Source organism: Manihot esculenta, chromosome 17 (genome assembly GCF_001659605.2).
Source record: "Manihot esculenta cultivar AM560-2 chromosome 17, M.esculenta_v8, whole genome shotgun sequence".
NCBI lineage: Eukaryota > Viridiplantae > Streptophyta > Magnoliopsida > Malpighiales > Euphorbiaceae > Manihot > Manihot esculenta.
In genome coordinates, this window is record NC_035177.2 from 32229185 (window position 1) to 32256230 (window position 27046).

The following is a 27046-nucleotide window of genomic DNA, read 5'->3' on the forward strand; positions in this document are numbered from 1 at the left end:
ATAACATAATATGTATTAGTTCAATAGCTCTAATTATTATTTAATAATAAAAAAATATTGACTTGAACATTTAGAAACAGTACTTAAATATAATAAAAAATCTCATAATTATAATCACATTGTATATTTTTTTGTATAGTAATATATTTTTATGTATTTTATCTTTATTCGATAATTAATTAAGTGAATATTAAAGATACATAAATATTTTTATTAATATATTAAACACTTAAAATATACGAAATATAATATCCAATTACAATAAAGAGATTAGCTCTATAGCATAGAACTAATATGAGTTCTTGATGTATCTCATCGTGTAGTCCTCTTGTTGCTTTTATTCTTTTCTTACAGGGTTCTAGTAGTTTGGTACCTTAGGAGTATCTTTGAAATTGGCTCTAGTCTTCTAACTCTCATGGCTACATGAGATTGAGAGTGCCTCGAGCTTTACATGCCATTCAAGCCTTACTTAAAGGATCCAAAATTTCTATGAGGATGTCCTCCTTTGGTCATATGGGTTATGTTCATCCTTGTGGTAATGTTGCTTCTACAATCAACAAAGTTGCTATAATTGGATCAAGTCCTAGTTTGTATAATATTAAGCAGAGTTTGGATCTATTATTTATTGCACTTGAATTCATAGAGAGTTTATTTAATTTAACTGTTGAATATAACTGATAGTTAAATTTTAATTGCAACTGAAATATTCTAAACGTTTGGTAAAACATAGATAAATTTTATTTTTAATATGTAAAATGATGAATAAAAATATATATAATGTTATTTATTTATTAATAAAAAAATATATAATTAATAATGTATTATATAACATAATGTGATTTTGTATATAATATAAATTATTATATGTATTTTTATTATATAAAAATAAATAAATAAATATTATAATTAATATAATTATTTTATAATATTTATATTTATTTTATAAATATAAATAATTTATGAATGCACTATAAAATTTATTTTATTATAAAATTTTATAATTAATAAATAGTAAATGAATAATATAGTCAAAATAAAAAATAAAATTTCATAAATTATCCGCTGATAAGAAAAAAAAGTAAATTATTCCTATTATTTAATTAATAAAAAAATAAAAATATTTTAATAAATTTTTAAAAATATAAAAATTGACATGTACTTATATAAATTTTTTTATTCTCATGGGCCTTGTGCTTATATTGTGATTAAGGCTTTTTGGGCTCTACTACAGCCATTTTTATCAACAAACATTTTATCTTCTATCCAAAAAAATTAAAAACTTTCATTTTCTCTGATTTTATTTTCCATCAATCCAAACATAACTTATTTTCCTCCATCCCATGAACTATCCAAATATTACTATAAGTGTAAAGTTTCCACAAACTCTTTCCATTCCCTAGAGAAAGCTTGCCACCTTTTAACTTGGGTAGCAAGGAATTGAAGCTTGTAGGTATCTATTACGTATTACTCTATCTTTACCTCCCACAAAAAGTCTCTCGCTTTCCGCTGATTCTATGTAGGTGATTTGTTTGCCTGTTATTTTGGTTTTCCAGCTCTGGAAATGAGCCTCCCAGTCCCAGATATGATAGATTTATGCAGTGATGATGAGTGTGGAGAATCAGATGTCATCAAAGGTTCAAGTAAGAAACCCAAAAGTAAGTTTTCACAACAAGAGTCTATGGAGAGTGGAAGCCCAAATGTTTTAAGCAGTAGTTGAGTAATTTTAGTGTTTTAGATCAAGGTGGTTCACTTGATGACTCAAGCCATCGTTTTGGAACCTCTTTACCTCCACCACCAATATCTCGGCAATTCTGGAAAGCTGGGGACTATGAAGGAGGGCAGGGACAGGTTCATGGTGCTGCAAATCAAAGAAAATGTATATTGAAACTTATCTTGGATTTAATTGAATGCCTAGGCTAAGTTGCTTGTTATCTGCCTGGTTACATTTTTCCAATCGGCTGTATGTTTGAAGTTTTTGGAAGCAAGAGTAATGGGCTTTCTAAAGTAATAGTTTTGTTTGAGAGATTTTTTTTTTAAAAAAAAACTTTAAGTTAGTAAAAGGTTTTCAAACGTTTCAAAACCTCCAAAACCTTAACTTTTTAACCCATGAAATTATTGTAAGATTAGGAAGTTCTTGGTATCTCATATTCATTGCATCTTAGTAAAAAGCTTTCATAAACTTTATGTGGGTTAAATTTAGCAGGATCAATAAATTTCTATTTGTATATAGCTCAACACTTATTTTATTCCAAATTTCTAATAATGTTACAATGGCCACTCTCATTGAAATTATGATGTTAATTAAAGGATATCATACTTTCTGCAATTATTTTTTTCTATACAAATTAAAAATTGAGTGATTGTGCTGAAATTTCCATGATGAGTTTGGGGTAGAGTGGGTGAGTAACCCTTAAGTTTTGCATATTTGTACTCATGTTAAAAACATGGATAGTTATATATTTCCTTTTCGGACACTGTAGATATTTAATATTTTTGGATGTATTGTGGAATCGTATTCTACCAAATAAACATTAAGAAAAAGAAAAGATATTAGTAGTCAGGACACACTAATTTCTGCTTTAGGCCTCCATTTCTAGGACTGAGATTTTCCTGTTGTCTCTCTTGCTAGAAGAGTAATTAAGCTTTAAGTAAAGTTGGGAATAAGAAACCTCTTGCTGCAAAGACTGAGATTTCATGAATTTAATAGAAAAGGCTGCAGAGCCTGTTCTGATGATATGGTTTCCACCCTTTTGTGCTTCTGCTTGTGTGACCTACTGTTCCTATCCCTCAGTTAATTTGATGAGTTCATTCTTCATGTTGCAGATGAAAAAAATCATCTCCATGTGCATCCTATGTTCCTTCATTCAAATGCAACCTCACATAAATGGGTTTTTGGTGGTATTTGTATATTTATTTTATTTTTATTTGATGTGTTGCTGTTCTCACACGCTAAAATGGACCATCATTTCTTCAATTTCTTGAAACTCTAATTTGTTCCAATCTTCTTTTTTGCAGCAATAGCGGAGCTGGTTGATAATGCTATTGATGAGGTAATTTGTTGTCATTATCAATTGAACTTGATTTTTATTGAAGTATGAAAAATGGAAAAGTCCAAGAAACTCACTGATGACCCTCTGGAAAAATACTATGAATATAAGAGACTATTGAAATTTGAGATGCAAAGGTTTCTGCCTGTGAACGTCTCCTACATAATAGAATTTTTATCAATGTTTGATCAGATAAAAAGAACTTGTTTCTAGCTGTCCATCTCCTGATAATTTCTAGTTAGAGTCTGATTCCAAAGAAGGTTTCACCTAACCATGCTTTTTTTTTTGGTTGGGCTTAGATAAAAAATGGGGCTACCTTTGTTGATATAAACAAAATTGCAAATCCTCGGGGTGGGGGTCCAGCTTTGCAAATCCAAGGTGCTTTTACTTGAACTCCTCATTGTTTGTTTTGTGAGTTGGCTTTGAAGACTTCCAATTGATATGCTTCTTGTACTTATGCTTTGTTGATATCTAATGACTTAAACAAGAAGATAATGGTGGTGGAATGGATCCTGAAGAGATGAGGCGGTGTTTGAGCTTTGGATTCTCGAAGAAAATGAAATGTGCTATCGGACGATGTATGGACTATATTCTTTTCTTTCTACCTTTATACTTCTTCCCTTATCTATTTTGATTGGCTTTTAACCTTTCAGATGGAAATGGCTTCAAGGCTAGCACTATGAGACTGGGAGCTGATGTTGTCGTCTTCAGTCGACATAGAAACATGAGGTCTGAGACTTGTTGTATTTTCTATAACTTACTATTTTGCCTAAACAAACTTGGTGAGGGGAAAGCATTATTATTGAAGAGGTAAACAAGCCCATTTCTGCAAAGCATGCCTGCAGATTCATACACAATTGAAATGTTTAGTATGAATTATGGAAACAGAATGGGAGATGAAAGGCAAAAGTGAGAAGAAGGAAAAGAATTAATAAAATTTGGATATTGATGGCTTAAACTAATTTTTGCCACTTAGGGATTTCCTACTGATTTCACCTTGGTGGTTGGTCATTTTATTGAAACTAATTTTTTCAGGCTTGACTTCTAAAGTGTGGTCCTCAAGAGTGAGAAGCATATGTTGCAGTTGCTTGTTAATATCATGTTGCTAAGTTCTCTTTCCTTTATGTTTCTGGCTTTCTGCACTTATTATTTGGTTCCAGATCCTAAATAATGGAGAAAATAGATTATGGGTTCCAAACTGATACAAATGAAAGGGAAAATGCTCAAATTCTTTATTTGGATGGTGCAGCATCTGCTCATGTTTTGTTGGTTTATGATTCTAGTGTATATCTTTGATCAGGTCATCAACTCAAAGTGTTGGACTCCTCTCTTATACTTTTTTGAGAAGCATGGGCCATGAAAAGATCATCATACCAATGGTGAGTATGATTCTTTAGCATTCTTTATAATTGTTTCACTGGTTCGCTCTTGACTGCAAGTTGCAAATATAGGTGGAACTGATTGAATTAATGACAGGTAGAGACTTCATGGAAAAACTAAATATTCATCAAGCACATGGACAAAAATACTCGTATTTGTGTCCTTCTTCAACATTAAAAGTTTGTGCACAATTGCACTGGGGATACACACTCGAAGAGACTCGCACATACATTCATACCAGTATGCACACATGTGTTTATGCTTACATAAAATTGTGAATCTGTATCCATAAAAAACAGTATTTTTTTTTTGCCATTATATTCTCTTTATTGCTCTTTGAGAAACAAAAGAGTAGGGTTGGTAACAATAAACTTCTCCACTTTAAACTCTTTTCTTTTTGTTGATTCCTAAAGATTGAGAGGGTAAGGTCCATGTTTAGTCTGGCATCAAATTGTGGAGGTCGCATCGTCTTTAATTTATTTCATCAAGTACTTCAAATCTATTTCTAATTATGCCTAGTCTGGTATATATTTAGTAGGTTGAATCTAGGTCTTGTAAGTGATTTGTTGCATATGGCTTTGTTCTTATTCTTAATTATTCAAGTCCTTTAAAGTTTTTTACCTGCTGTGATGTCTGGATGCAGGTATTTATTGGTTAGCTGATTATCTCCTACTTCTGAACTTAACAGTTTATTGATAAATTACAGGTTGATTATGAATTTAATTCATCAACTGAATCATTTGGACCCATTTTTCATCATGGTATGGAGCACTTCTCTTCAAATCTGACCATGCTACTGCAATGGTCTCCTTATTCAACAGAAGATGAGTTTCTGAAGCAAGTGAGTCTGTAGAATCTTTTGCAGATGATGCATGGTATAATGATGCTTTACAATTACTACTTAATTGTTCTTTTGCTTGATATAGAAGGTTTTGCAACTCCCTTTATTATCGCATTCTTAAGGCTAAGCAAGTAACATTATGATTTAGTGCTTTGACACTTGAGGGACAAATTAACATCTTTTTCTTAATCAAGCCGATGGATTTTTACTTCTCATTTACCTTTGCAAGGAGGCAGAAGCTGATGTTGGATATGGACCATATAAACAAAATTATTATTTCACCTTCTTGGCCATGTGGAGCTAATGCATCATATTGAGTTACTTAAAGTACATTTCCCACCTGCTTATCCAAGATACAAAAGTTCAAAAGTTTAAGGGAAGAAATTGTGCATGTGCCTACTTGAGTTGCATCATTCAATTCTTGAAAATAATCCCACATAAAATATAAAAATTGTGCTCTCCTTTGCTCAACTTTCTAGAATTTGAATAGTGGAACACGGAGACATAAGAGAAGAGATCCTTTGTGACCATATGCATTGAAATGCATCTACCTAGTGAATTATCCAACATAGAGACCAACACAATTCACGAACTCCATCATGATGTTTTTCCTCTGCAGGTGTAATCAAGCTTTGTTGAGTCTATAAGTGTAATGCTTAAATTTGACTTAATTAGAAAATTTGAAACCTGACTTGAGATTGATTGATTTTGTAACAGCCCGGACGTGATCCCCGGCACTGTTACCGCTCACGGCCCAGGGCTATCCCTCGCCTGGCCTCTTGCCACCTCGGGCTTTCCACTGGCGTCGTGAGCAGCTCTTAACATCCCTTCACCCTCACGGGTTCCAGGCAGGATTTGTCCCCTTGGGTTCTCGTCAAACGCATCCTTCCCCAAGTGGATTTGGCCCAAATTTCCCTTAGGAAATTAGGTCGCCTCCCCCACTGCTCGAACCCTTGACCTCCCACTTTAAGGGAATAGTCTGGTGAGAGTGAGTACCAATTGTACCAATGGAACAATTGGTACTCACTCTCACCAGACTATTCCCTTAAAGTGGGAGGTCAAGGGTTCGAGCAGTGGGGGAGGCGACCTAATTTCCTAAGGGAAATTTGGGCCAAATCCACTTGGGGAAGGATGCGTTTGACGAGAACCCAAGGGGACAAATCCTGCCTGGAACCCGTGAGGGTGAAGGGATGTTAAGAGCTGCTCACGACGCCAGTGGAAAGCCCGAGGTGGCAAGAGGCCAGGCGAGGGATAGCCCTGGGCCGTGAGCGGTAACAGTGCCGGGGATCACGTCCGGGCTGTTACATAAAAAGGCGCCTTTTTATGTAACAGCCCGGCCCCGTACGACCGGCCCTGTTACCGCTCACAGCCCGTGACCTTCCTCTGGGCCCAGCCACTGTGAGCAGCTCTTAACATCCCTTCACCCTCACGGGTTCCAGGCAGGATTTGTCCCCTTGGGTTCTCGTCAAACGCATCCTTCCCCAAGTGGATTTGGCCCAAATTTCCCTTAGGAAATTAGGTCGCCTCCCCCACTGCTCGAACCCTTGACCTCCCACTTTAAGGGAATAGTCTGGTGAGAGTGAGTACCAATTGTTCCAATTGGTACAATTGGTACTCACTCTCACCAGACTATTCCCTTAAAGTGGGAGGTCAAGGGTTCGAGCAGTGGGGGAGGCGACCTAATTCCCAGAGGAAGGAATTGGGCCAAATCCACTTGGGCTAGGGCGGGCCGTAATGGCTCCCCCGAGGGACAAATCCTGCCTGGAACCCGTGAGGGTGAAGGGATGTTAAGAGCTGCTCATGACGCCAGTGGAAAGCCCGAGGTGGCAAGAGGCCAGGCGAGGGATAGCCCTGGGCCGTGAGTGGTAACAGTGCCGTGCGTACGGGCCGGGCTGTTACAGATTTTTATTTCATGCTTGAGCTTGACTTAAAGGGATGAAGTACTCAAGCTAAAATTGTCTTCATCAACATTAAAAAAGATTAGGTAATTTATTTACTAATCTCAAGTTAAAGCTTTAATAAAATTGAGCTCTACCTTAAATTCATAATTATTGTATAAATTTTATATGTAATAAAAAAATATATTTTGTATTTTGCTAGTTACTTCAGTTGATTAGATTTGCAAGCTACTTGAGTATTATTTGCTTAATAAATGAGCTTGAATTGATATTAATAGAGTCAAATTCTAATATTTTGCGAGTTTAGTTCCAACTTTATTAAGGCAGGAGGTGACGCTAAGGTGGGAGGGAAGAAAGGAAGAGAAAATAGAGAAGAAAGAAGAAGAGAGGAGAGAAGGAGAGGAGATTAAAAAAAAGGAGATGGTTTAATGTGCTGGCTATGCCAATCTAGGTGCGAGACAAGAAGAAGAAAAGAACAGAGGAGAGGGAGGAAAGAAGAAGAAGAGGAGAGCGAGAGAAAAAGGAAGAGATATATGCCTTTCAGGTTATATAAAAAACTTCTTAGATGATGGCTTGCAAAAGAAAGGCTAGGTTCAAGAAAATACATTGCATTGTTGTTTAAAACTCACAAAAAAAATATAGTTGATATTTCAAACAAGCTCCACAAAACATGTCACTTGTCATGATTCAGGTTATGTCTCATATTTAAATTGAAAGATTTTCAGCGGCAGCTATATTTTTGCATTACCTCTAACATGAGGCATGCCACTGGATCATGTCTTCATCAACATTGATTATAACTTAGGCAGCTTCTCTCTGTATACATCATATCTTTCAGCTCCCAAATCACACCATCAACAATTTGATCTCCAAAACATAGTTTAATTTATCAAAAAGAGAAATTCAATGAGTTAGATATAAAATTATTAATTTTAATGATTTAATAAAACGAAGATCAGAAGCAAATAAAATACTAAATTAGTAGTGCAAAATAAAAGGAAAAATTACTCTAAAGTGCCAATATGAAAAGAGTATATCTCCCATAGCCAACATTGGAGAGATTTTGAACAGCTGGCAGAAGCAATAAAAGCCTCACTTTTCTATTTATTTTGGGGATAAGAGAGTGGCGGTAGTTTCTTGTTTCTGGTTTATTTAGTTGCAAATGGTTTTTCCCTTTTAATATATTTTTTTTCACTTGAGTTGAAAGAGAAAAAAATAGATTTCATTCTTTGTTTAAAAAAAAAAATTGATGCGGTGGCCACAAGCCCAAATTGAAACAAAGCTATAAAATTTACTTTATATGGTTTATGACTACTATATCAGCTTGTTAAGAACCAATTAGTGGATCTAAGCTCAAGATTCTCCATCGGAAAAAAAAGTAGTTTGTCATCGAGTATTTTTTTAGGTTCTTATTAGTATTGCAATTGGGTCATTTTGAAATTTTATGACAATTAACATCTAATATTGTGACTCTTCATTTGTCATGCCGTACTTGTGTTGACATGATATGGAATATGCATCCGGCACATTCATGTAGTCTGACACTCGAATGATGGAGATCTCTAAAGATGAAAAGTATAGTTAATAGGTCACTCTTTTATATCAAAACAAAGAGCATGGATAATAGAGTACTATTTTCTCTTAGATAGAAAATAGTTATCTACTTGTATTTTGAATGATGTATTTGGTTGTATTTGATTATTTATTTAGATCACAATTTTTCTTACATAATTTTGATTGTTTATTCTATTTTATTTTATATTACATAATGTATCAAAATACCCGTGTTCTGTATTTTTTATTTAGAAAGTTGATAAGTCAAACATAGGGATGCATACCCACTTTTGACACTCATACCCTAGTTCAAGTAACATAAGAATTAACATTTGTACTGTACTTCACATTTGAAACAACATTTGAGAAATCTATTTTTAGGAAATATTCAAATTTCATTACAATTATCATAGAAATGAACTCAAAAAGGCACTTGACATAATCTTAACGTCCTACAATAATACTCTTAGTTTTGCATTACTGCGTTTCCTCTTGTGAGCTTGAATTTTAATATTTTTGAAATATCTTTTGGTATTGTAATGGAGCAAAACATAAAAATGTGCCTAGGAGCCCGATATGTTTGTCTATGGTTCAAGCCCAATGTACTTTTGTATGTGATGACATATTAAAGATGTACAGACTTGTCTTAGACCATTTTCTATAATTTTGAACTTTTAGGTTAAATAATTCTAGCAATATGAACTACAGATTTCTTATGCATACAATCTATGGTGCAAGGGGTGTGTCGTTGGTTTTGAGATTTAAACCTGTCATTGAATTCCTCTTATCCAAATCCAAGTCCGTGATTTTAAGTTCGGGTGGTTCTGGTAATATGAAATGGCAGCTCCCTTATGCACATCACGTATGGACTGTAAGTCCTTTATGGAGATTACTCAATACCAAAAAACGTGATGAAAAAAAAAATGTGATTTCATTGGGTTTGTGATATATGCTTGGTGGCGTAGTTGTATGCTGGTAGTTAATGGTGCAGCTTTTGTGGATTTTAGTGTTAAACAGTTCTATCTATAGTGTGTTAACTACTTTGTCTACATGTAAGGCTTGAGAAGTAACTGTTCATTTGTTGGAATCTGAGTCTAGGATCATTGCTGGTAGAATGTTTCAAATTAAGTTTCATGTTTTATTTTCCAAGGTATTCCAAAAAGAAATATGTTGCTCTGTTCCTTCACTTGCAAAATTCCATGAAACTTAATGTTCTCATGTTAATGTAAAAGTGTAGCCCCTGAATTCAAGGAGCCTTTTTTTGGTCCTTTCTGAATCCTTTATCCAACTCAAAGGACATGCTTGCCACTGAAGGGTAGTAGCAAGCAAGTATTACTATTGCACAGTGTTTTTAGCGTTGGTAGAGCTCATTTGATTGCAATTAGCAAATGCAAACTTTTTTCCTCAGTACTTGATATTCATCGCATGTAGTTCTTGTTGTATGATGGCCTTATTTTGTCTTTGACATTTTCTATCCTCATGCCCCACTCTAATTTTTTCATCTTACTAACCAACCACTCAGTTTGATGATATAGGGGATCAAGGAACAAAAATTGTGATGTACAATCTTTGGTTCAATGATGATGGGGATATGGAATTAGATTTTGATTCTGATATTGAGGTTTACTTCAACCCTTTGCTCTTCATTTTCTTCTTAGTTATCTTTGGAGCTGGATATGTTTATTCCTTGCAATATATGCAGGATATCCGCATTAGTGGGGACGTAAAATTATTTGGTGAACATTCAAAACCAATATTCCAACAGCATATAGCAAATGTATACAATTATTCTCTTCGTGTAAGTACAAAGTCTGCATTTTAAACTTATCCTACTGATATATGTATATCTTCATTGTTCATTTTTTAAATGATTTACAGGTATATTTGTCCATCTTGTATCTGCGGCTACCACAGTTTTTTAACATAAAATTGCGAGGACGTGTTGTGGAGCAACATAATATTGCTGATGATCTTAAATTTGCTGAATTCATCCTATATAGGCCACAAACTGGTGTAAAAGATCAGGTCCATATTAAGCTGTCTATTAGATATCCTTGCCAGCTATTGTTATGGGCATGGTGTGAATGGTCAGTTTTGACTATTTCATTATTTGCGTAGCTTTTTTTCTTTTCTTTTTGTAATGTCATTATATGGTTGACATGGGAGTTCACAGATAGAAAACTAGGAAAAGCCATTGTTTTCGTCAAGGATTCATGAGATAATGATAATGTATTATATCCATTTGGAAAGGTCGTACTTGTGGTCCTTTGATGCACTTTGCATTTGTTTAAAAGCACCAGGATTAGAGTTCACAAAACAGAAATGACTTTGTTATACTTTTCTTCTTTCCATCATTTGCAATTCTTAACAACATAATTTGAAAACCATGCCATAATTTTGTGTACCATATAGATCTTATATTAATTATATTCGATAAACGTTACTTGCAAATTGTGTCATTGTGACCACTTAACTCGGCTTTTTCACCTGAGAAAACTTTGCCACAAGTTGTGCATCTGTGTTTATTATCAGCCATTCAGCCTTTAGTGGCTGTATGGGCCTGAATTTTTGTCATTCAGACTGCAGTTATTACTACAATAGGGTTTCTGAAGGAAGCTCCAGATGTAAATGTCCATGGGTTCAATATCTACTATCGAAACCGACTTATACTAGTAAGTCCTTTCATCCATTATGTTGGTATACGGTTATACTCCTCTAATTAAGTCTTGCATATATTGCTTCTACTAGTTATCTCAACAAAGGACAACAATCTTACAAATGCATGCTCGATAAAAGTTAATGAATTGTGGATGGATTCTACTCTGTTTCTTTCCCTAGGCTACCTCAGTGTCATTATGACTTGATGAATTTTGCAGATGTTTCTGAACTTGTGATATCATGGTAGGATATTGATGCAATCACTGTGTGAATTATGAGGAAATTTGAAGTTTTGTCATCTTTACGTGTACATGCTTCATTTTCACATAATCTCAAATTTCATTGTTTGTTTTCTTTGCAGCCTTTTTGGCGTGTGCTTAGGAATACAACAAACAGCAGCGGTAGGGGAATTGTTGGTGAGTATTGCTGAATAGAATTGTTCTGTGAATTTGCTACAGATTGTGTTTATGGTTTACCACTTACATATATAATATTCTCAGGTGTCCTGGAAGCAAATTACATAGAGCCTACTCATAATAAGCAAGATTTTGAGAGGAGTTCCCTTTTTCAAAAGCTTGAAGACCGTTTAAAGCAAATGACTATAGAATACTGGTAATCTATGTTGCAACCTTTTCACTGCTGATTAAAATTTTCATTTTCAACTGCAATCGAAGGATTAGTTTTATCATGAAAGGCCATTATAATGATCAAATTGAAGTCCTAAGGAAGTTGTAGTAAATGCAAATTACTACCGTTCCTTTTATTACAAGCAAGTAACTAGTGCATGATATATATGGTTGACAACTTCAAATTGAAGGTAATTCCTCAATTGAACCATGCAAAGTCACTTATGGCCTGAGATATGAATATCGGTTTCAAATAGGTTTGTACAAAACTTCCACGCTATTTTAAATATCAAAAGTATGATAATCCGAAAATATTGAAATTATTGAAATGCCTTGGTCTTTCAAATTTAAACTAGATACCATTGAAGCCGCTCTTTAAATTTCGTAGTTAATTGAAATGATCATGAACCTTCTTTTATACTTGGAACTTCTGAAACATCTTGTTTCTCACTGAATAATATAAATCTATGGGAAATTTACAATTTAGTCTATAAATTTTGTCGTTATTAATACTTAAGCCCTTGTATTTTAAAAATTAAACTATTTAGTCTCTCGATTTTGCTTAGAGGTCCTTCTGTTAATCTTTCCATTGGTATTTTAAGTTCATTTTATTTCCTAGATATTGTAATTATTCACAGTTTTGTCCCTTAATTTTGCAATTATTTATAAAATTATCCATTAATTTTTTCCCCTTTTCGTCTTCCCCTCTTCTATAAGAGAGAGAGAGTGGGAAAGAGACAAAGAGAGAGAGGAGAGAGATGTAGTTGAGGAATGCAATTTTAACTAATTGCAAATTTAGGGAATGCAACCATAAGATTGAATAATGATTTACCTTCAAATACCAGCAGAAAAATGGACTGAAGGACCAAAGTGATGGTGGAAGCAAAACTGACAGATTAAAAATTAAAATTTTTAAGATTCAAAGGCCCAAGTGTTAATAATCGCAAACCTAGGAATTAAATAGTAATTCACCCTAGATCTTTTGCTACTTATTTTACTCATGCTGTAATATGACGTGTGGTGTGTAATTCTTTTATACCTTTGCAGGCATTTGCACTGTGAATTGATTGGTTATCAAGGGAAAAAATCTTCTGCACTGCCTTCTCAGGAGATGCATTATTCTGAAACTGGTACCAAGGAAGGTATGTTATGAGTCGAATCAGCATGTAGTAGTTGCTTTTTGATTCTAATGAACTGGTATGAAGGAATTTATACTTATAATAGTTTACATCTGATGCTAACAGAATTAAATACAAAGCGAAGGGGGCCTGTTCCTCTAGCTGGTCAAGAATTTGCTCGGGCCTATGCTGCTGATACCTGGCACATAATGGAAGACCAGGTTTGCTGACAAGTTTACACATGGAAGTTTAATATGGTGGGAGTATTGTCTAGGTTAGCCTGACTTCTAAAAAACTAAAAGATATGAGCAGAAAAGCGAAAAAAAAAAAAAAGGATACTTTAGTTGGTATGAAATGCAGTGGTAGATGGTGAATTGTTGATACATTTCAATGGAGTGATATTATTTTCTGTGAATATTTCTATTTGTAGTTTCAGCATGATCAAAATTTTCAATGTAATGTTATCTTCATGCCAGAGGAAAAGTTCATTCTCCTAGAATATGGTGTCCCTTTCCACATTTAAATTTCTGGGTTGAATGATTGCCATTAAAACCTGATTTTGTTACTAATTTCAGTTTGTGCTTCACTGTGATGTTTATGTTTCTTAAGCCATACCCAACTGTATGCTTTGCTATGGTCTGCCAAGGATGTAGATATGGTCTAATAAAATTCCTTTTACATACCATATTCATGTTGAGGTCTTAACAAGTTCTATGCAAAACTGTATTGTTAATGGTAAAATCCTGTAAACTTTTATTCTTAAATCAACTTTCAATTCACCCTCCCCCCCATTCTTCTTCTTCTTCCTTCTCTATTAGAATGAAAAAATAAATGTTAAAAGATAGACTCAATTTGTAGCATCTCAGTTGCAGCTCTATGTCCCAGAATTAATATCTTTCTGTGGAAGTTGCCCTTTTGAACATCTTAATTAAGCAGTTACAGTTTAGTTTTCAGTATTTCAATGTATCGAAATTATAAATGCATATTCCATTTTTTTGTTGCTTTTATTCTCTTTAAATTATCTCCATGAACACATTTTTCTGATATGTACAGTTTTTAGAAACCGGTGTTAGCCAAAGATCTTGTGAACTCAACATGACCAGTTCATGTATTTGTGCTTATTGTTTATATTATTTGCTTCTACTTGCTTTCAAGTTCCTTATAAGACATAAAACCCTGTGTCGTTTTGGTAGTCTTACATTAGAAGCAAGCAACAGGTGCAACGGGAAAAGGCATCACTCGTAATGCAACAAAACAAGAAGCTTCGTTTGCAGTGAGTGGTTTCACACTTTACATGATATTGCTAAAGCTTGTAGTTGGTCTAATTCTGACATAGTTCAGAGCAAGATTAATCATGCCCATCCAATTTATCATTGGGTTGTGAAACTCGTGTGAAGCTTGTCTTAACTTGCTCCTTTTTTTTTACTGTTTTATTTACTATATTTACATCTTTGCTTAAAATGTATCTGCTTATATCCTTGTTTAGCAGGCCTAAATTACCAAAATTAATCATTAATAAGTATTCACACTTGTGATCCAGGATATCAGAGTTAGAGAAAAATGTGGAAGGCTTTTATCTTAAGGTATGTAGTCTACTCTTCCTGTTTTAATTTCTTACAAGCGTAAGATGCATATGAAAGTGTATGGGTCTTAAAAAGCAATCAGAATTCGAAATTGAGCTGCTTTTCATATCAGATATCCACCTGCCATCAGACATGCTGATGCCAATACCTAAACCGGGACATCCTTCACATGATTCTTTCTCCAGTTCCCTGAAAGATCGGATCAGGAAGCGAGGGGAATGAGGTCTCTGTCTGGTTATATTTCAAAGATATTGATTCCTCAATTTAAGGATTGTTTCTGTATAAAGATAAAGTTATATGTGCTTTCACTTTTCACTTAGAAATTGTGGGCAATAAATAGCTGAGGGACTTGTCCATTTAAAGGGCATTGAAACTTTGACAATAGTTGTGTAAAGACATCCAAGAGCTGAACTGGTCATGTCTGAAATTATACATGTTCATCATCATATCATGCTCATGTTTTGGACATGCAGATCTTTAGTTGCTGATCATATTCACATTTTATCTTTTGGCGTAGGTGGAACAGCTTCAAAGCGAGCTAATTGAAGTTCAACACGAGTGTACAAGACTTTTGGCAGAATCAAAAGCAATGGACATAATCGATTAAGGGAGATATGTGACAGGATACTGACTTCTAAAGAAACAAAAAATGTGCATATAGTCTTTTTATTCCATCAGCCATGAAGATGACATGTACATAGATTACTGGTGAATGAATCACAAATACAGTAACCCTTTTTGACAGTACAGATGGTAATAGCAGCAACATTTTATCTGTAGAAAGCAAGGGCTACTTGTGTCCTATAAACCATAGCTTTGTTAAATGAAAAATCTGTTAGTTTCTTTGCGCAATAGAATCATTTTCCCCTAGTATGGCTTTTTTCTGGATTCTCTGTTTTGGCAACAAAATTACCTTTCAGCTCAGAGTTGCGGTTTCATAACCTTTCACCCCAATTATGCAGGGAGCATACAACTCCCTCGTATCAAGTCTCCATGCTAGAATTTTACAAGTTCTTAGCAGCACATCGTACAAATGGGTTTAAGAATCCAACTTTATAAGTGGACTACATTCTGAAGATCGTGCATTTCATTCTTCAAGAGCTCTAAGATCTTATAAACCTCAGCTGACTGGGAGTGCGTTCCATCTCCTGAATAAAAACTATGGACATGATCTTTAACCTCAACCAAACTACAACCACCGCTCTTCTTCAATCCCTTTTCCTTCATTAACTTCCTAACATTCAAAACATCCTTCCATCTTCCAGCTGAAGCATAGATATTTGAAAGCAAAACATATCCTGCAGGGTTTTTTTCTGCAATTTCCCAAAGCTTCCTAGCTGTTCTCTCAGCTATTTCCTCATTTTTATAAGTCTTACAACCACTTAATAAAGCTGCCCATGCATTAGTTTCAGGTTGAAATGGCATAGAATTAATAAACCGCTCAGCTTCTAAGAGCCGTCCTGCTCGAGAAAGCATATCAACAATGCAGGTGTAGTGTTTTCCCTGAGGCTTAAGTCCATAAATGGTCTCCATGGAATTAAAATACCTCAGTCCTTTATCAACTAATCCGCAGTGAGAACAAGCAAAAAGAACTGACAAGAGCATGAACTCATTAAGAGCAATAGATGAAGCCTTTTCCATTTCTTCAAACAAATTAAGTGATTCCTCAGCAAAACCACTTTCAGCAAGCCCTTGAATCATCGCTGTCCAAGAAACTTCATTCTTCTCAGGCATCCTATCAAAAACCTTCCTGGAGCTCTCAATGTCTCCAGATTTTGCATACATATCAGTAAGAGCAGTGCCTACAAAAACATCAGATTGAATCCCAAGTTTAATTATTTTCCCATGTAGGTCCTTACCCTTCCCTAAAGATGCCGCCATGCTCGCACAAGCGCAAAGCAAGCTAGTGAAGGTGGATTTATTCGGAATTTCTCCTAACAAAAGCATTTCATTGAAGACCTCAAACACCTTATCACATTGTTGACAATCTAAATAACCAGCTATTATAGCACTCCAAGAGACATTATTACGCAATGGCAAAGGCATGATATTGAACAAATTCTCAGCTTCTTGCATTTGGCCATTCATACTATACCCTCCAATCATTGCATTCCATGAAACCACATTTTTATCCAAAATTGAATCAAATGCTTTGCGTCCATCCATGACTTCTCCACATTTACAGTACAAGTCAATCAGAGTGCTACCAACAAAAACACCTTTTTCAATCCCAAGTTTTGTAACGTGTCCATGGATGTTCATTCCTGCTCGCAAAGCTTCAAGGCTACCCAATGCACTAAGAACACTAGAGAAACAAGAACAATTTGGCTTGAATCCTTCTTGCACCATTTGGTAAAAGAGTTTCAGTGATTCTTCTGGACAGCCACTCTGACAGTACCTTGCAATCATTGCACTCCAAGAAACCTCGTTTCTTTCAGGCATTTCATCAAAGATTCTTCTTGCTTCTCCCATGTCACCCATCTCCACGTACATGTCTAGAATTGCTGTCCATGAAACAACATCTCTCTTCTTCATCCTATCAAATACAGCTCTAGCCAAATTTATTTCACCCATCCTCAAGCATAATGTAATCAAAGAATTAGAAACTGCTATATCATTTTCGAATCCAGTTTTGATAATTAAGCCCAAAACACTCATTCCCAATCCAAAATCACCTAAACCTGCACAAGCTCTAACCACAGAGGTAAAAGTAACTTTATTTGCCTTGACCCCAGATTCAAGGAGTTTGAAAAACAGCTTCACAGCTTCAACACTAAACCCATTTTGCACGTACCCACTGATCGCTGCAGTCCAAGATACCACATTCTGAAATGGATTTCTTTCAAAGTACCACATTGATTCTTTCACTCGTCCACATTTCATAAAACCCGAAATCAGCGCCGCCCAGGAAACCTCGTTTCTCTCTGGCATTTCATCAAACAGCCTACGAGCTTCATCGAGATTTCCCCATTGCATATTAGCAGATATCATACAATTATGCACAACAGGGTCAAACCCATTAAATTCTCTTGCAATCTCATTAGCATCAGCCCATTTGCGAGAATTTAGGTACATTATCAAGACCTTAATTGCTACATATCTTTCTGATGACATACCCATTTTGATAAAATGGCCATGAAGGGCACTCCCTTCAGTAATCAAACAATGTTTAGTGAGGTCTTTCAAAAGGGAAACACAGGTTTCTGCATAAGCATTGAAATGCGTTGCTGGGTTTATAGATAATAGGGTTTTAAGGGCACTTCTCATGTGGGACAAGACAGTTAAGTTAGTTGGCAGGAGAGAGTGAAGGGGGATTGTGCAGTGTATTATTTCTGTTTACATACGGGCTTCGCATTGTAAGCAATAAAATCCCATGTTTATTAGTTTCGGTCCGCCATGAACCCAACCCGATATATGATTATCTGAACCCGATTCATCGTAAATTAATATATTTATAAAATATATAAATATAAATTGGAATTTACAGAAAATAATTTTGAATATAATAATATTTTTTATAATAAAATTTAAAAAATAACTCAATTTCTATTTTTTTAATGGTGATTTTAAAAATAAAAAATATTAATATATTTATATATAATAGTATAAATAAGGTTAAAGATCAGAAAATAATTTATTTTTTTACGAAAAGAGAGTTATTTTTTTTAAAGTAATTTATTTGTCTTTTAAATAAAAAAATAATTTTTATGAATAATTTTTCTAAATATTTTTAATATCAAAAATAATAAAAATATTTTTCTGTTCAGCAAGTAAACGGAAACTAAAATTTGTTAATATGTTCAATTGTGGATCATAGAAATATATCTCATGGTGGATTCCTTCATCGCATTTTTTATAAATTATTTCAATTTTTATTTTTTATAAAAAATTATATTTATACAATAAATTAATAATACTAATATAAAATCAATAAATAAATTATTATAAAAAATGAGAAATTGTCTACACCCAGTTCACATGACACATAAATATTAAATTTTTTATAAAAAAATTATCTGAAACACACATTTATATATTTTAAGTCTATAAGAAATTAAATTTATCTAAAATTTTATTATTCAAAAAATTTACGATTTAATTTTTAATATTATTATTATTAACAAGTCAAATTTTATTTTTCGTATAAAAAATAGATATTCTATTTAATTTTATTTATTTTTATCATTAAAAATAAAATAAAAAATTAAATTACCACCGCTTCTTCTGAAAATGAGAAGGAGAAGGACGAGAGGGGAAAGGAAGAGAGAATTATTTTATTGATTGAGAAAAAAAATATATTTTAATAAATTTTTAAAAATATTAAAATTGATTTATTAATAATAGTAATATATATGAACTAAATGAAAGAGTTTATCAAAACAAAATTGAGTTTTAAAATTTATTCTCTCTCATTATTCATAAAAAAAATTATTTCATTAAAAAAATTAAAAATATTTTAATAAATTTATTCTAAACAGATTTTAGAATAAACGACTTGTAGCGTAATATCCATCTAAAAATATATATATATATCAATATTTGTTTTATTTTCATATTCAAAATATTTATTTTCACAATATTTAAGATCTAAACTTTATATAATTTTTTTACTATTAAAAAATATAAATTATGAACACTATTTTTTAAAAATTAACAAAATAAAATAATAAATTTTTAATTTCAATTATAATTACATTAAATATGAGTACTTAATATTAAATTAAATTCTAAAGAAAAAGGTTATTAATTAAGAAACTACAAATAAATTTGAAGTTAAAATTAAAAAAAAAAGTGCTTGTAAGGATTATTTCTTGTAAAATATAAATAATATTAAAAAATTTATTTTTAATTCAAAATTAAAAATTCAGATGTCTAAAACAGAGAGTTAATCTTTTATAAGCTCTTGACTTTATTTAAAAAATAAAGTCTCAAACTATTTTTAGATAATATATTTTATATTTTAAAAAATTAATGAAGTCATATGAAAGTGAAAATCTTACCTAAGTAGACAATCATCATCACACATAGCTTCAAACATACACTTGGCATCCATCATATTTGTTTGGAAATAATAAGAATTAAATAAATTATTACATTATTTATATTTTTCTTAAAATGAATTTTTTAAAATTAAAAAAAAATGAAATATTTCATTTTAAACAATAAAATTGACAAAAAAAAAAAACTAAATAAATTAAATTTTTATAAAATTTTTTATTCCAACTAGAATCTTTTCAAATCAGAAGGTTTACCTAAAAAATGTTATGCATTTAAAGTTAAAACATTAAAAAGCTTTAAAGTGATTAAAATAAAAATATTTTTTTTTTTCTAAAATTTTTCACCTTAAAATTGAGGTGTACTGACCACACAAATTGGAAAATCCACATTGGAGTGTGAAAATTGAATTTCACATGGGGACATAAAATTATTGATGATAATAATTGAAAATCATAGTTAGGAGTAAGGAGCTGCCCAAATATGACCTTCACCACTTTAAAACATCACGAGAATACAATTCCATCTATTTCATTTTCACATCTCAATAATTCTTTGCTTCTTTGAGGTTCTTGTTTTTGGGGCTTTTTCACTTTTCAAGTTCGGTTCAAAATCGAATAAATCAAAAATTGAAATTTTAGTATTTAATTAATTTTGATAAAAAATCAAATCGAACTGAACTGGTTTGATTCGGTTTAATTCAATTTGATTTGAATTGTTAATAATTTTTTTATTTTTTACAATTTATTTTAATATTTTAAAATTTAATTAAAATATTTTAATTTTAATATGATCTAATCTCATTATATTATTGAAAATAATATACTTCGATTTAATTCGATATTTTTTAATTTTTTTTATTAAAATCAAACCGAACTGAAATAATTAAAATTTTTGAAATTAAAAGTCAAATCAATTCAAAATGAATAAAAAATCGAACTGAATTTTTAAATTAATTTGATTCGATTAATTTTTTCAATTTAAACTGAATACTGCTTACACATCTAATTAATTATATCTTTTAATTTAAAGCTTTAAGTTTATGAATGAAGAATGTGAGAAAGAGAAAAAATTACTTTTTAATTTTTATCCTATAATATAATTAATGGATTTATTTTTATATTTTTAGAATTTAATATTTTTATTTTTAAAGTTTAATTTCATAAAAATTTAAAATTTTTTTATTAAGTCGATCATTTGCCTCTCCATGAAGAGAGAATAAATATAATTTTTAAAATACCCATTTTTTTTTAATAAAATTTTTAAAATACCCTTATCAATAATAAAATGAAAAATTTATTACTTAATTATTATGATATGAAAAAATTTATTAGTTATTCTCTCGATTTTGAAAAATATATTAAAACGTCGTTAACGTTTTAAAAAATTTACTAATTAGTCTATCCGTTAATTTTATCGTTAAGCATTTGACTATTTAATCTTTATAATTTTGAAAAATTTATTAGTTGATCTCTTAAATTATCAAAAAGTTTACTAATTAATTATTGGGCGTATTTTAGATTTTTTTTTTATAATATTTAACGATTAAAATTAATAAAAAAAATTAATTATATAGATAGAAATATTTTAATTTATTTTTCAAATGATAAAAACTAATCAGTGAATGGCATTATTAAAATAATTTTTATTGAGTTTTAAATTTTTTATTTTTAATAATTTAAATTTTATATATTTAAATTTTTATTATATTTATTGAGTTTGAATTTTAAATTTATTAAAATTTTTATTTGTTCGTGAAGATTGAGTTTGAAAATTTTTTCTTAGATTTTAACGAAATTTAGATTAAAGCGTTAGAATAGAGAGATAAATATGTTAATTATATTATATTTTATGAATAAAAAAATATTTTTCACTTGATTTTTATTATATTTATGAAGTTTAAATTTTCAATTTATTGAAATTTTTATTTATTTATAAATATTAAATTTAAAATTTTCAGTTTGTTATTTTGATTTGTATATAGAATTTTGTTTATTCGATTTTTTAGAAATATCTATAAATATATATAAATTTAATTTTAAAAATTAAAATGTTGAATTTTAAAAGAATAATTTAATCGTATTTTTTATATTAATAATATTTTTTACAGAATGACATAATTAAATTTTAGAAAGTGAAGTATTAAATTTTAAAAATAAAAAAATAATCCAATGCTATACATTAGAGATGAAAAAATAAAATTTCTTTTAAAGTATTGTAAATTTATTAGATTGGATAAGGTATTCTACGAGCAGGAAACATGAAAAGCTTGTATAGTAAATAACAAAAAACAATATTATCCAGATGTTTAAATGTGTAAATGTACTATCTTGCCTCCCTCTTATTATATTATTAATATTATACTATTATAATTTTTTTAAAATAATAATTAAAAATAAAACTAAAATCTCTCAAATTTACTCAAATACACTTACTTACTACTAAATTAAATACGTAAGTGTTATATTATCACTTAAATTTATACACCATAAAAGAATTCTGATATATCACTAATTAATAAAAGAATTTATTTTTAATATTTGATTATACATATAAAAGTATTTAGAAAATACAATTTATGATATTTTCCATATTTTATCATAACGACAAAATAAAGAAATTAAAGTCAAATTGGAAAACTCCTTTCCCTCTTTGGGCATCACATGCTGCTGGATCCAATTCCAAGCAAAAGTTGTCCCGTTTTTTTCTAATATTATTTTATTTATTATTATCATATTTATAGCATTTTTAAAATCCTGCAAGGCATATTCAAAGTCAAGATTGAGGCAGCTACGTCATGAGTCACTGCACTATGCTGACCTAGGCTTAATTTTATTTTATTTAAACCCCCATGCTTCATGAAAATTTTATTTTTAATATTTAATTAAAAAGTTTAAAAACATTTATAAAATTTTTCCTGGTTCGATTACTTACCATATATGCATTGGAGTATTTTAGACTAAAATAGTAAGCAAATTAATTTATTTTGATAATAAGATAAAAAAAATCAATTTGATATATATTAGTATTTAAATAGAATATTAATTATTTAATATAAAATATGCTTATAAAGTGAAAATAGAAAATGCATGAATAATAATATTTGAAAGAAAATGCACATGTTTTTCTAGTTTTTAGATTTTCAATTTCTAATTTAAAAAATAAAAAATAAATAAAGGCTTTATAATATTGATGAAGTTGTCTGATTTGGATTTTCTGATAATCCCTAATCTGTCTTCATCATATAGTATGAAATCATGTTTGTCTTCACATTCCTAGTTTAATAGAGATAGCTTCTCTTAGACAACAAAGTAAAAAAAGAAAAAAAATGCTTTTTTTCCCTAATCAGGACAAAGATTTATAAAGAAGGCAACAAAACTAGTTTCCTTAATAAATTGTGATTTGGAAAAGTATCTAATAAAATTTAAAAATAATTATTATTTAATTTTTATAAAAAATTTTGTTTGTTAATTTTTAAAAAATATTAAAATATTTATAAAATTTTTAAAAATTTATTAACTAATCATTTCATTAATTTTATTTATTAAGCATTTTATTATTTAATTCTTATAATTTAAAATAATTTATAAATAATCACTTAATTTTATAAAAAATTATTAATTAATCTCTCTATTTAAAAATATTTTAAACTTTTTTATAATATTTAATATATAAAATTAATTAATAAATTTTTTAAAATATTAAAATATTTTAATATATTTTTTTAAAATAAAAAAATCAACTAAAAAATTTATCAATTATACAAACATTAACCAATAATTTCCTCTACCTAATACCAATGAGCCGTAGTATTATTAAGGTTTTATTTTATTGAAAATTTCTTATTTTTTGGAAAATAAAATTCTTAACATCTATGTTTCTAGAGAATAATTTTTTTAAAAATATAATATATAAATTAACTTTGTAGAAAATAAATTTATTTTTAACGTAAAAATCACAACAAAGAGAAAACTGTAATTTAACAGATAATAAATTAAAATATAAATTAATAAATTTCATTTTTTTCTATAAATAAAAAATAAAAAATAGAAAATGAGAGCATTAAATTTAATTAAATATTTTTATTATTAAATTAAATTTATAAATATCATTTCATTTAATTAAAAAAATGCAATTTACTAGCCATCTCTAAAAAAAACTAATTTACATTATTTTTTAAAAAGTTAATTTCTTACGCTTCTCGAGAAGTTCTACGTCCTATCCTATGCACAAAACTAAGTCAAACTAAATCGTTCTCCCTTCGTTCCTTCTCTTATAATGATTTAGTCCTTAATTTTATACATCTGATTTTTATAAAAATTTAATTATTTAATTTTAAAATTTTATAAAATATAATTATTAAAATCCTTACACATAGACATAATTTATATATATTAAAAAAATTAATTTACATGAATTTAATTTTTTTATATTAAACAATTATATTATATATATATATATAAACGCGGCTAAACTTAATAAAATTTAAAAATTAAATAATTAAACTTCTAAGTGTGAAAATTTAATAATGAAATGATACTGTGTAAATACACAGACACATATATATATGTGTGTGTTTAGCCTATTCTCTGCAAATTTTCAAATCCTCCATGGAAATTCCTTCTTCTCTTCCAGTAGATGATGAACAAAAAGCCACTAAGTTCCATCCACTCTCATTATCATCACCTCATATGCGTGCTTTTCATCTCTCATGGCTCAATCTCTTCTCCTGCTTCTTCTCCACCTTCTCTATTCCTCCTCTTCTGCCTGTAATCCGCGACAACCTTAATCTCACCGACACAGACATAGGCCACGCAGGCATTGCCTCCTTTGTCGGCTCTATCTTCTCTCGCCTTGCCATGGGACCTCTCTGCGATCTCCTGGGTCCTCGTATTACCTCCGCCACTCTCTCTCTCGTTACTGCTCCTATTATCATCTCTACTTATTTCATCTCTTCTCCTTCTTCTTTTATCCTCGTTCGTTTTCTCGTTGGATTCTCTTTAGCCAACTTCGTCGCTAATCAGTTCTGGATGAGCTGCATGTTCTCTGGATGTGTTGTCGGCCTCGCCAACGGTGTCTCCGCCGGCTGGGCTAACATGGGAGCCGGTGTAGCACACTTAGTTATGCCGCAGATTTACTTTTTTATCACAAATTCATTACATGTATCTTCCTTCACTGCATGGCGAGTCTCGTTTGTTGTCCCTGGAATTTTTCAAGCTTTAACAGCTATAATGGTCTTGGCCTATGGCCAAGACCTCCCCTCTGGAGACTATAAGTACTCAAAGAGAGCTCAGAAACAGCAGAAACAAAGCTTTCTCGCGGTTCTTGTTAATGGGTTAGGGAATTACAGAGGGTGGATTCTGGGATTAACATATGGGTTCAGCTTTGGTTCAGAATTGACAACTGATAATATAATTGCACAGTATTTTTACGATAGATTTGGAGTGAATCTTCGGGTTGCAGGGTTGATAGCTGCAAGTTTTGGATTGGCCAACTTCTTTTCTAGGCCAATGGGAGGGGTTTTATCAGATAAGATGGCGAAGAGATTTGGGATTAGAGGGAGACTGTGGGGGCTGTGGATTGTGCAGACAACTTCTGGGTTGCTGTGTTTGTTTCTTGGACAAGTGAGTTCTCTTTGGAGTTCCGTTGCTGTGATGTGTTTGTTCTCTGTTTTTGTTCAAGCTGCTTCTGGCCTCACGTTCGGTGTGGTTCCTTTCGTTTCCGTAAGGTATTGATAATTTTTTTTTTCTATTATTACTTCATAGCCATATCTTTCATTAGTTAATTCAGAATTAGTAACCCAAAAATTAATGTATCTAATAAGATTTTGAAAGTATAGAAAATGGAGATTTGAACCTTAGCAAGGAAATACTAAGTGAGTTTTGAGTAAATTATTTTTAAAATATAAATAAGTAAATTTTAAAAAATAAATAAAATTCATTTTAATATATCTCGATTTATTACTATCAACCTATTTAAGAATTTCTCCGAATCACAGTCTTCTATGGTTTTCTATTGGAAAATTTTTAAGTGAATTTGAGGATTTAAGAGAAATTAAAGTGAATTTTTTGTTTTAATGATAGAATTCACTTATTTACGTCTGAATTCAGAGTAGACGAGATCAACGTAGGTTCCACGGTTCCAGGGACCCACTAAATTGATATTTTATTACTCCGTCTCTTGTCTTGGCCTTCTATTCCAAACTCGAGTCTTCATCAAGAGGCCACTCTCGTGGTTGTTACCGCAGAAACTTGCAGACACCTGTGCATCATGCACTGCTTTCACTCTGTCTAATTTCAGAGCCACATGGATTTTAGTAAATTTCTTTACATAAACTTGTCGACACTTGTGCGTCATGCACCTCTCTTACAAGCATTTTGGTCCTTACGAACCTTGAAAGGATTAAAAAAAAAGTTGCCTTCTATAGGCGCCGCTCTTGCCAGCAGCGTGGCCATGTTTAGCACCAAGAAATTGAAACAAAGTTAAACAAAGGGGAAAAAAAGGGGAGAGAGAGGATATTGTGATAACTGGTGTAAAGTTCCCATTAGTCCAAAAGAAAAAGGCAAAAGTTCCCATTAATTCAAAAAAAAAAAAAACGGAAAAAATGAGTCTTTGTGATGTTAAATGTTGTAGTATGCCTGAATTTGTGTGGTTGCAGGTCACTGGGAGTGATATCAGGGATGACGGGAAGTGGAGGAACAGTGGGGGCCGCAGTGACCCAATTGCTACTCTTTTCAGGCTCTAAATTCTCAAAGCAAACAAGTATTTCTTTAATGGGCCTTATGATAACTATTTTCAGTCTCCCTGTCACCTTTATCTATTTCCCCAAATCGGGTGGCATGTTCTGTGGCCCTTCTGCAAACATAAACTCGGCTGCCGAAGATGCTGAAGATTACCATTTGCTTGTATAATATACATAAGACATGGAGTCCAGGAGCATGAGCACCTGACTTAGATTTGTTTAGTTGTTACTCAAGAAAGAATGTCCAAGAATATGTAGCTTTATAGAGAAAATAAATGGAAATTTAGGTATAAAGTACAATATTTCCTTGAAAAGATCACAAAAGAAACTTGAAGAAAAATTATTAAATAAGCTTTTATTATTCTGTAATGTACTTGCAGTTGCAGACCAACACAATTTCAGAAATGGTTTTTTTTTTTCCGTCTCAACTGTAAAATACTCCAGTGGCGTAAGCATATTATTATTTCTAAGACTTATAAGCTATTTATTTTTAAGGCTTATTTACAAAAGCTTATAAGCTATTAAAAATTGATAAAACAATTGATAAGTTTGATAATAAATAATTTATAGACACATTTTTCTAAATTACTATAAAGAATATTAA

General features: G+C 31.2%; 3 protein-coding genes across 9 annotated transcripts; 2 read left to right on the forward strand and 1 right to left on the reverse strand.

Annotated features, from left to right (window-relative positions):
- The first annotated feature begins 1250 nt into the window (after positions 1-1250).
- LOC110605377 (protein MICRORCHIDIA 6) lies at positions 1251-15589 on the forward strand. 7 transcript variants are annotated; one of them, XR_002486387.2, is made up of 22 exons: positions 1251-1450; positions 1554-1655; positions 1736-1876; positions 2824-2898; positions 3016-3050; positions 3347-3425; positions 3536-3625; positions 3701-3776; positions 4348-4426; positions 5134-5268; positions 10243-10341; positions 10423-10518; positions 10599-10745; positions 11300-11392; positions 11740-11794; positions 11879-11990; positions 13052-13146; positions 13249-13343; positions 14316-14395; positions 14663-14705; positions 14818-14928; positions 15223-15589. XR_002486387.2 is itself a non-coding variant. In XM_021743926.2 (21 exons), the coding sequence occupies exons 2-21, from the start codon at positions 1562-1564 to the stop codon at positions 15310-15312; spliced, it is 1809 nt and encodes a 602-aa protein (XP_021599618.1). In that variant the 5' UTR covers positions 1251-1450; positions 1554-1561; the 3' UTR covers positions 15313-15589. The 7 variants fall into 7 exon arrangements, 4 of the variants coding, with proteins under 4 accessions (XP_021599618.1, XP_021599620.1, XP_021599619.1 ...); XR_006349212.1 differs by lacking the exon at positions 14316-14395 and having other exon boundaries at positions 15223-15250; XM_021743926.2 differs by lacking the exon at positions 14818-14928.
- LOC110604960 (pentatricopeptide repeat-containing protein At2g13600) lies at positions 15344-18072 on the reverse strand. Its single transcript, XM_021743241.2, has one exon. The coding sequence runs from the start codon at positions 17970-17972 to the stop codon at positions 15759-15761; it is 2214 nt and encodes a 737-aa protein (XP_021598933.2). The 5' UTR covers positions 17973-18072; the 3' UTR covers positions 15344-15758.
- A 6197-nt stretch (positions 18073-24269) lies between these two features.
- LOC110605513 (high affinity nitrate transporter 2.7) lies at positions 24270-26833 on the forward strand. The gene is made up of 2 exons (XM_021744124.2): positions 24270-25428; positions 26359-26833. Exons 1-2 carry the CDS (start codon positions 24311-24313, stop codon positions 26609-26611), a joined length of 1371 nt encoding a protein of 456 aa, XP_021599816.1. The 5' UTR covers positions 24270-24310; the 3' UTR covers positions 26612-26833.
- Positions 26834-27046: the final 213 nt, after the last annotated feature.

What these genes read in the sequence shown, in the direction of transcription:
- LOC110605377 (XM_021743926.2), top strand. Translation starts at nt 1,562, where the DNA reads ATGAGCCTCCCAGTCCCAGATATGATAGATTTATGCAGTGATGATGAG. An exon ending in ATTTTGATTCTGATATTGAG is followed by an intron (nt 10,342 to 10,422) that starts GTTTACTTCAAC and finishes CAATATATGCAG; the next exon opens with GATATCCGCATTAGTGGGGA. An exon ending in TGAAACTGGTACCAAGGAAG is followed by an intron (nt 13,147 to 13,248) that starts GTATGTTATGAG and finishes TGATGCTAACAG; the next exon opens with AATTAAATACAAAGCGAAGG.
- LOC110604960 (XM_021743241.2), bottom strand. Translation starts at nt 17,972, where the DNA reads ATGAGAAGTGCCCTTAAAACCCTATTATCTATAAACCCAGCAACGCAT.
- LOC110605513 (XM_021744124.2), top strand. Translation starts at nt 24,311, where the DNA reads ATGGAAATTCCTTCTTCTCTTCCAGTAGATGATGAACAAAAAGCCACT. An exon ending in GTTCCTTTCGTTTCCGTAAG is followed by an intron (nt 25,429 to 26,358) that starts GTATTGATAATT and finishes GTGTGGTTGCAG; the next exon opens with GTCACTGGGAGTGATATCAG.